The sequence below is a fragment of the Micropterus dolomieu genome, linkage group LG03 (assembly GCF_021292245.1).
Source record: "Micropterus dolomieu isolate WLL.071019.BEF.003 ecotype Adirondacks linkage group LG03, ASM2129224v1, whole genome shotgun sequence".
Taxonomy (NCBI): Eukaryota; Metazoa; Chordata; class Actinopteri; order Centrarchiformes; family Centrarchidae; genus Micropterus; species Micropterus dolomieu.
This window is the reverse complement of record NC_060152.1, coordinates 22003757-22013658: the sequence shown is the minus strand read 5'-3', so window position 1 is coordinate 22013658 and position 9902 is coordinate 22003757. Positions and strand designations below refer to the sequence as shown.

General features: G+C 39.8%; 1 protein-coding gene across 1 annotated transcript in view; it reads right to left on the bottom strand.

Moving 5' to 3' along the window:
- The window catches only part of LOC123968112, a 59156-nt gene extending 50582 nt beyond the window's left edge, over positions 1-8574 (bottom strand). Inside the window, exons 1-5 of the mRNA XM_046044609.1 lie at positions 8469-8574; positions 7247-7529; positions 6894-7039; positions 6428-6716; positions 6083-6216 (exon numbers count right to left, since the gene is read on the bottom strand). Of these exons, the coding sequence (XP_045900565.1) occupies positions 6083-6216; positions 6428-6716; positions 6894-7039; positions 7247-7529; positions 8469-8574 (958 nt within the window). The remainder of the gene's footprint in view (positions 1-6082; positions 6217-6427; positions 6717-6893; positions 7040-7246; positions 7530-8468) is intronic.
- Between the last annotated feature and the right edge of the window lie 1328 nt (positions 8575-9902).

Below are 9902 nucleotides of genomic sequence, written 5' to 3'. Positions count from 1 at the left end.
TCGACTCCAGACTGTCCAGAACTCAGCTGCCAGGCTTTTAACCAGAACAAAGAAATATGACCACATTACTCCTATTTTAGCTTCATTACACTGGCTCCCAGTATGTTTTAGAATTGACTTTAAAATTCTATTGATTACTTTTAAAGCTCTTCATGGCCTCTCGCCTTGTTATATTTCTGAACTTTTAGTCCCATACACACCAGCACGTACCTTGAGATCCTCGGGCAGAGGTCTGCTATCTGTTCCAGAGTCTCGACTGAAAACTAAAGGGGACAGAGCGTTTGCTGTCAGGGCCCCGAGGCTCTGGAACAGCCTGCCCGAGGAAATCAGGTCAGCTGAGTCAGTGAACTCTTTTAAGTCCCTTCTTAAAACATACTTTTATAGGAGGGCCTTTCCCGATCTTATTTGACTTTATTTTATCCCTTTTATTTTATTGTATTTTACTAATTTTATATTTATCTTAAACGTGTATTTTAGTCTTTTCAATGTTTTCATGCTTTTATCTTGTATTGTTTTTGTATTATTGTCTCTTGGGTATTATTGTCTTTACACTTGTTAAAGCACTTTGTAACTTGTTTTTGAAAAGTGCTCTACAAATAAAGATTATTATTATTATATTATTATTACTACTGACGTGAAATTATGACACTGGGTTCTTATCAACAGATTCTATCATAATAACTCTTACAACACATTTCAAGTCATACAAAACTACTTTAACATTTGTAACATGTTAATATTGATGTTTTCATGAATGCAAGACAAGAGTTTAATTTATTAAACTATTGCTTTTGTATTAGGGATACTTTGTTATCAAGTGTATCGAACTAATTATACATAATAAAATCATTCTTCATTCATCATCAGTTTCATATTTTAATTTTAAATTGTGTGATCTTAATATATTATAGTTAACAGCTGTAAATGAAAATATTAAGATGTTATTTATAGGCTAACATTTTACATATGTTAGTAGAAAGTAAAAAAATGAAAGGTTGATGTTATATACTGTTTTATTTTGATATTTCTTTGAGATAAATGTGACAATGAGAAGTTATTCCGTAGTGAAAAACAAAGAATTATCTGCAAACTGAATAGTTTTGAAGCCCTGTAGGAGGTGTCATTTATTGCGACCTCTTAGAAGGTCTTGTGTGGTTTACATTCTATAGACTCATCTATTTACTACATATGCATTCGGTCAGCTCTGAGATCTCAGTTTGCAAGGTCACAATAAAAAACACCTACTGGGATTCCTAATTACACTGTGCAGATCATTCTTTGTTTCTGTGTTTAAACTAGACTATCAGAGCAGCAAACAAGGCACTCTTCAGAAACTTCAGGCTCTGTTATACAGTATATGGGTACAGGGTGAATGACTCTTTATTTATCTTAAAGTATAAGGTAGAAAGTTGTAGACACCACAACAAAATGGCAGTTTGAATGAGGTAAACACACAGGGTTGAGTTGACGTTTATTTGGCTGAAGTAAAAAAAGTGTCTTTCAACGATAACGGAAATGGATTGAAGCAAGTTAACTTGGTCTAATATATAAAGATTTCAATTTAACGTTTATGATTTAAAAACTCATTTTGATATGAACTTATCTGACCACAGATGAGTGCTTTGCCTTGCTTTTTTCCTCAGAAACACAATTCAGGTACCTCGACTGTCTTTTGGTCACATGTTGCCTGAATTTATTTACAATAAAAATTAAAAAAATAATAATCATTTCTGTTTTCATTTGCTTTCAAGCTGATTTTAAATTAAGTGTAAATTGTTAATTTGTCTATAGAACACAGAAAAGATATAAATTCAGGTATGATATATGTATGATGCAAATTAGCGACAACAGGCATCAATGAGAAACCAGTGCTTGCAAAAGGTTCCCCGGTACGTATCACATCTGCACAACAGGCTTTGTGGGAATACACACTATCTCAGCTGCAATCTGAAAAGAGGTGTGATACGAATTTGCAACAATCGGCGTTAACGGGTTAACATGGTCCTGCTGGTAGAGGAACAACCATAAGGTAGTGTTACAGGGATGCGGTTGTGACAACGGATTGGCTCCAGGGCACACCAGTTCACTGACTGACACAAAAAGGATTTCAAAATCAGATACTCAAAATATAAGCAAATAAGGTGCGGAAAACTTTAAGTGAAAAATAAAGGGATCTCGAGGACAGTGCATCTCGGGCACAAGTTTAGCTCAAGAGAATGAACAACTGACCAACTCCTAGTTTTAAGGAGATCTGTCCCTGTGGCGTGACAGGAGAATTAAGGTCAAAGGTACTTCATTGTCACATACATATAGCGAAATTCATTCTCTGTCTTTAACCCATCCATCAGGACCAACTCCAGATCAAAGGCAGTGTCTGGTCACTGACTGGAGAACCAACATAACTTGTTTTTGATGGTTGGGGAATTGGATTAAATTCATTTGGGTTTGGTTCAGTCAGTTTTCATCCTCTAAATACAAGAAACAGGCTGTCTGTCCCATGGTTACATTTCTGGGCATTCAGTTGTAGTTCAGTTTACATTTTGATTATAGTGAATTTAAAACAGTATAGAGAGAAAGCCTTTGCTCAGTGTTCAGTCAGGACAACTTCATCAAAGACTGATATTGCAAAGTTATATTTGGCAGTATGACTCTGTTCTGTGATCTCCCTGCCCATCCGTGCGCTTACGTGGAAAGCCATGAGGCGGGAAGAGCAGCTCCCCAACCCTTTCACATGCCTATGTGGAAAGCACGAGGCAGGGAAAGCACACCTCTCTGCCCTTCCATGTGCCTACGTGGAAAAGCCATAAGGTAGGGAGAGCACCTCCCTGCCCATCCATGTGCATACATGGAAAGCCCGAGGCAGAGAGCCGCAGTACAGAACAGAGCAGGCATGCAATTTATATGTTTAATCAGATACTAGATGGGCACTGAGCCTGGTGTTAAATGCGCCTGGGGCTGAATACCGTACTATTTATTATCAGGATGCAGCCTCTGCTGCTCTGTGTCACCTCCTGCACACCAACACACACGTGGGCTCACACGCATGAACAGTGGTAAGCGCGAAGATAGGTCGTGGACACGTTTAAGTGAAGGTAACTCCAAGCCACTGCAGTATGTGCAACAAAACCTCAAGAATGAAAGACAACTTTGTCGATACAGCCATTGAACTAACATGTAGGAGGTTAATTGATCCGCTCTGTCCACGTCTCTCATCCTCTATGTTATTAAAAGCACACCGCGACAACGCTAGCTTGGCAAAGCTAGATGTACAACAAGCTAAATGAAAGCTGGCAGAAGTCTAACTTAAGCTTAGATTGCCATGCATCTTCAATCTGCACATTGTTAACTGCATTGAATCACGCAGAGGGAAGGAGGACAGGAGCAAGCTGCCTGAACTGTCTGAGTGGCTCTATCTGCGCACGCGACATGACGCCCAGAGCACGACAGTGCGGTGGCGCGTGGCCAAAATCAATTCAAAATCAAAATGAGATATGCCCGATCAGCCAATACTTGTCGGATCGATAATTACTGTGCATCCCTATAAGATACAGCCTAAAAGGTGGAGCTGAGGTGGTGGTGGCTTATGAGCTTTGCATAGGAAGCGGTGAGGACAGGCGGGTAGGCCACGGCAGCTTAAATAGGCGCCTTGTCTGGAATTTGCCAATGAATGCTAAGAGAGGAATCAGCTGAGCTGATGTGCTACTTAAGTGTATGCTGGAATTTGCAGAGCTTGACTTCATTGCCTGCCTGAACTAATGCTATGCTCAATAGTGATGTGCGATACCACTAAGGCTGGTATTGCCTTTTTACATATTTTATTTCTAGTTTAATGTGACCTCCCCTCTCCCGTTTCTGTATTTATGAGAGAAATGAGTAGGCTGTAGCCTTACCAATTCAGAATAGCTGCATAATGACAAGACATCAAACTACTGTCATATTCTTTAATTATAATGAAAATAGCCTGAACTGCCGCTTCATAACGTCATATTTTTTTGACTTAATCTCAGATGTTTAGCAAAGTTTGCAGTGTTGCAAAAGTATTTCACTGTCTTTGCACACACATCAACAGTACCTTCACAGCTAAAAGCCAGATACAGCCAGATGTGACTGCTTTTACAGTCGGCCATAGTCAGTATTCAATCGCGGGAAATGTAAAGGGCTGCAGCGGCTCACTTCAAAGAAGCTCCTGTTAAGTTTTCGTAAGACTGAGGACCGGGATGCGGGATACAGAACACTCAAGGCCAGTTAAAGTAAAGAGTTTTCTTACAAAGAACTGAGGAACTAGTAGTACAGAGTGGTAGTAGGTGAGATGTGAGCAGGGGCAGGCCGTCCTGGGCAGTGGCAATCAGCTCTCCTAAAGATCCTCGAAGCAGGACCAAAACACACCGGATTCGGTAACTTGAAAAAGGAGAAAGATAAAAGAACGTTAGTCCTGGTTCAGGCAGAGAACACACTAGAAACAAACTAAATGCTCAAGTAACAAAGCTGGCCTGAAGTACTCAGCTAGGAATAATCGGGCGATGAGTCTCAGGGAGCCCCACATTTTAAGGCCAGGTGTAGATGAGGATTGGCAAGAGGTGTATAGCCTCGCCGGGTGATCAGCTCCCTGCCAAGTGAAAGACACACCCACACACGCCCACAGAACACCACAGGAAAAAAAAGGAAGAAACCCCCAAGTGTCACAGGACCAACTGTGACAGCTCCGTCACAGAGCCTTAGCGCAAGCATGACTTTGACAGAAGTAAGGAAAAGTAGTTACTATCAACCAAGTATAATTAGACCATCCTGGTGACAGTTAGATACTTATGATAAAACACACACTCACTCCAAATTACTGAGTTTAGATATCAGTCCTTTTATATGAGTATCGATCCTAGAGCAGGAAACGTTGGTATCAGAAATATCGATACTTTAGGATCGATCCGAACATCTCTAATGCTCAATTTCTTTCTCATCAATGCAGACCAGAGGTGTCTGGCGATTGCTATCTGTTTTCACACAAGGATGAGGAAAGAGGAGGGGGAGAAGAGGGGTCCAGACGTCTATTTGTTTGTGAACTCACAGTAGGAGAAGTTTCAGCTGAGACCTGGGGCGAGTTCAGCGCAGACAAAACGTAGCAAAACGTTTCTTTCAACGGAAACGGTGGTCCCCTGAACACCCTGTTGTGAACGCAAGTGCACTGCATTTTCCTGGCTTTTTAACGCCGTTGTGTTTACAAACTTGTTGCAGTTGATTGGATAACACATGAGACACGCCCACCAAATGGGAGAAAACATACCCCGAAGCCCGTTGCAGAACGTTGTGCAACGTTTTCAAGGAAACATTCAATCTGAAAACGTTGCAAACCGGTGCAAAACGTTTTGAGATTGAACTCGCCCCTGGGTTTTGGTGCCAAGGCAACGTCATAATTTATCAGGGACTTTGAAGACAGTTGTCCCTCTCGAGAGTGTCACGGTTGGCACTTAAATGGTCCCGGGTCTTAAAAGCAATGTCTTATCCTTGGTAAAGTTAGTTTGCAATTTTATTCCTCACTCTTCAAAAAGGCACTCTGCGAAACACTTTTAAAATAATTGCAAACAGCAGAGGTCACTAATTGCCGGACCGCCGTCCTCTCCAGACCCGGAACAATAGCCGATTTATTATTGAGAAATACTACCTTGTGACAGAGCGTTTCTATTTTAACCCGCACAGCTTTTCTAGCATTTACTGTACTGGTTTAGCGGCCCAGGAAACTCACAGACCAATTGCATGTGTTTCAATCATCTCATGTGATGCTGCTCAGCCAATCAAATCTGAGCATTCCGATAAACATTGCGAGTTGAATCCACGGGTGAGTCTGCCTGCCTCCTGCCTTGATCAGCCCTGCCACCCCACGCCTGCTGTGTTCCGCTTCTGAGTTTGCCACAACAAAATATAACATTTCTGGTATAAAGCAAAAAAATCTCTTGTTGGCCTGACAGCATGTCTGTAAGCATGAACATAGACACACTGTTCATTGACAAGTAGAGATGTTTTATTTAAGGCACAGAAGCATAAACATTGAATTAATTGGCCTTAATCTGATCTGGACATGAAGGCTGACCAGTGACTTCCACCTCACACAGTGTCAGGTATTCTTGTCTTCCAGGAATCACAATGTTTACATAACGGCCTTCCATTCCTTTACACACAAAGGTTTGTGAGGCCCCAGGTGAAATAGATGAGATCACAGCACATCTGATGAATAAAAAAACAGAATTATGAGGAAAACTATGTTACCAGATGATTACCATCCAGAGATGATAGATAGATATTGATGATGCTGTTACAGTGAAAAATATCAGTTTATGTTTGGAAATGATGTAGATATCCAGTGCACAAATTTCCTCTAACTTACACAACAAATTTTAAATGTTCAAACCTAATGTAAGACAGAAAGAGTTGTTACCTGGGATTAGCGTTGTCGTTGTCATTGTCATTGAGGGAATTTCCAATGTGGATCTCAGCGCCATTAAGCCTGTCATGGCAACAATCTTGTCTGTTGGTGATGGTGTCAGTGCTGATAGAATATGTCTTCAGGAGGTCTAGACTCCACCATGGATTTTGATCCATTTCTGTGGCTGAACAGGAATCTTCTGGCCAGTTGCTAGCACGATTTCCATCAATAGCCCTTTCAGGGACAGCGTTTTCATACAGTGAAGACTGAGTCACTTTCCCACCTTTAGCAATATTTGTACCTAGGCAGAGTTGTGAAATGTGTTATTAAAGATAGATTGAGAAACTCACAGAAGTATTACATGTGTTGATCTGACAGTCAGCATATTTACTTTAACTTATACTGTCACTATCTGCTCAAAGGCATCCATCTATTGGACACTTTAGATGACACAAATCACCAGTTTGATCAGTGTTACCTGAAGGCTGACCAGTGACTTCCACCTCACACAGTGTCAGGTATTCTTGTCTTCCAGGAATCACAATGTTTACATAACGGCCTTCCATTCCTTTACACACAAAGGTTTGTGTGGTTCCAGCAGCGATAGATGAGATCACAGCACATCTGATCAGTGAGAAACAGACTTAATAGTACAACAATTTTACAAGATGAACATTATGCATAGATCTCACCAGTAGTTGTATTTAGATACTGATGATGATGCTGCAGTGAAAAATATTGATTTCGGTTTGGAAATTAAGTAGTACACTAAGGTCCTGTAACTACACACAAAGTGTTAAATATTTAATCAAAGATAGAAAGTGCTGTTACCTGGGATTAGCGTTGCTGTTGTCAATGAGGCAATTTCCAATGCGGATCTCAGCACCATTGAGCCTTTCGGGGCAACAATCTCGTCTGTTTGTGACGGTGACAGTGCTGATCGCATACGTCTTTAGGAGGTCCAGACTCCACCATGGATTTTGATCCCTCCGTGTGTGTGCACAGGATCCCTCTGGCCAGCTGCTAGCATGATTTCCATCAATGGCCCTTTCAGGGACAGCATTCTCATAGAGGGAGGACTGAGTCACTTTCCCACCTTTAGCAATGTTTGTACCTAGACAGAGTTGGTAAATGTGTTATTAAAGATAGATTGAGAAACTCAGAAATATTACATGTGTTGATCTGACCAAGGCTACTAAAGAACAGGCAGTCAGCATATTTATTTTAACTTTTAGTGTCACTTTTAGGGCTGCTCAATATATAGTTTCAGCTTCATCATCGTAATGTGCCCATGTGCAACAATCACATCCCATTATGTGCAATGTCAAGCAAGTCAAATTAACTCAAGCACCTGAACTTTTTTGCTGCTTCATACAAAAGGAAAACTCACACCGTTCTCATTTTCCATGACTAATCTACAAGAGATTTGTCTCATGTAACATAATTTTCTCCGATTCAGGGGTTCTTGGATAAATGAAATTTGTTGCTAGTGAGTGACATGCAGGCTCTGCATGCACAGCAAACCATCAACCAAAATACTGTTCTTGATCAGTTTATCAAACAACCAAAGCAGGTCCGCCCCCGTTAGTTGTCGACAACATCTTGAAAATAAATGAGGAACAGCAGAAAACCACAGGAACAGTGGATGTGGTTGCAAAAATAAAAAGCTAATTTGGTAAACCACTCAGGGGGCTGGTGTATAGCTGTTCTGTTATTTTTTGTCATTTTGTTTAAAATATGTTTACTGAATTATAGCTCAAAAAAGGATAGTTTGCACTCAAAAAAAAGGTTTCAGATGAAAAATTTAATTTTCAGCTTATTTATTTTCTATGCATTTCGCACCTACAAAATCACCCCAATAACTCTAGGATGATAAATTATTATCAAATAGAACAATTGAAGTCATCTGGTGAATTTTTCTGTTTTTTTTCATATCGCAATATATATTGCACAAAAGAAAAGTATTGCAATGTCTGTTTATTACAATATCGTGCAGCCCTAGTCACTATCTTCTCAAAGGCATCTATTGAACACTTTAAATGGCACAAATCACCAGTTGGATCAGTGTTTCCTGAAGGCTGACCAATGACCTCCACCTCACACAGTGTCAGGTATTCTTGTCTTCTGGGAATCACAATGTTTACATAACGGCCTTCCATTCCTGTACACACAAAGGTTTGTGAGGTCCCAGCTGCGATAGATGAGATCACAGCACATCTGATCAATAAGAAAACAATATTATGAGTAAAACTATGTTACGAGACGTTCACTATGCAGAAATCTCACCAGTTGTTGTGCTGAGACACTGGTGATGCTGCTGCAGTATAAAATATCAGTTTGGAAGTCCTGTTTGGAAATGATGTAGATGTCTAGTGCACTAATTTCCTTTATCTTACACAACAAAAGTTAAATGTTTAAACCTAATTAAAGACAAAGAGTTTACCGGGGATTAGTGTTGCCATAGTTAGTGAGGGAATTTCCAATGCGGATCTCAGCACCATTGAGCCTCTCATGGCAACAATCTCGTCTGTTGGTGATGGTGACAGTGCTGATCGCATAAGTCCTCAGCAGGTCCAAACTCCACCATGGATTTTGATCTTTCAGTGTGTGTGTACAGGATCCCTCTGGCCAGTTGCTAGCACGATTTCCATCAATGGCCCTTTCAGGGACAGCATTCTCAAACAGAGAGGACTGAGTCACTTTCCCACCTTTAGCAATATTTGTATCTAGGCAGAGTTGTAAAATGTGTTACTAAAGATAGTTTGAGGAAAGCACAAAAGAATTGCATGCCTTGATCTATCTGACCAAAGCAACTAAAGAAACAGGCGACAATATACAGTATTTGATTTGATTGAACTCAATATCATATATTGTGAAGATTGTCAAAACATTTTTATCCTAACTATTTTACAGAAAGAAACAGTCCAAATCAATTTCGTCATGACATCATGTTACAAGTTGAGTGCATGTGTGTTTGCTTTGTTTTGATTTATTGAAGTGAACCGGCCCCTTTAATATTTATCTTTATTTGTTTAAAATCTAAAATTATAATTCATTGGAGAAATATAAAATATTTGATTGAACTAATCAAAAGAATAATCTCACCAGAAATGCCACTTGTCTGTCCTAGAACAGCCAACAAGATAAAGATCAAACCTGGAGTCATCATCCTGTTGAGAAAGTTCACCACATTTCTATGGAACACTGATATGTTTTAATAATAACTTTTTTTATTTTTACTAATTCCATCATTTGACGAGCATGAAATAAACCATACTGATATCCACCTATACATACTATTTTCATTTATATATATATATATATATATACACACACACACATGCCCAAATAACTGTTTCTGTGTACTTTTCTTGCACCGTGCATATTCCCACTCCATTTTGTGCATTAAATAGTTTTCTTCTGCTATAAACATGCGTATGTTTAGCTGCCAACTAAATACATTACATTTACACTGAACAAAATTATA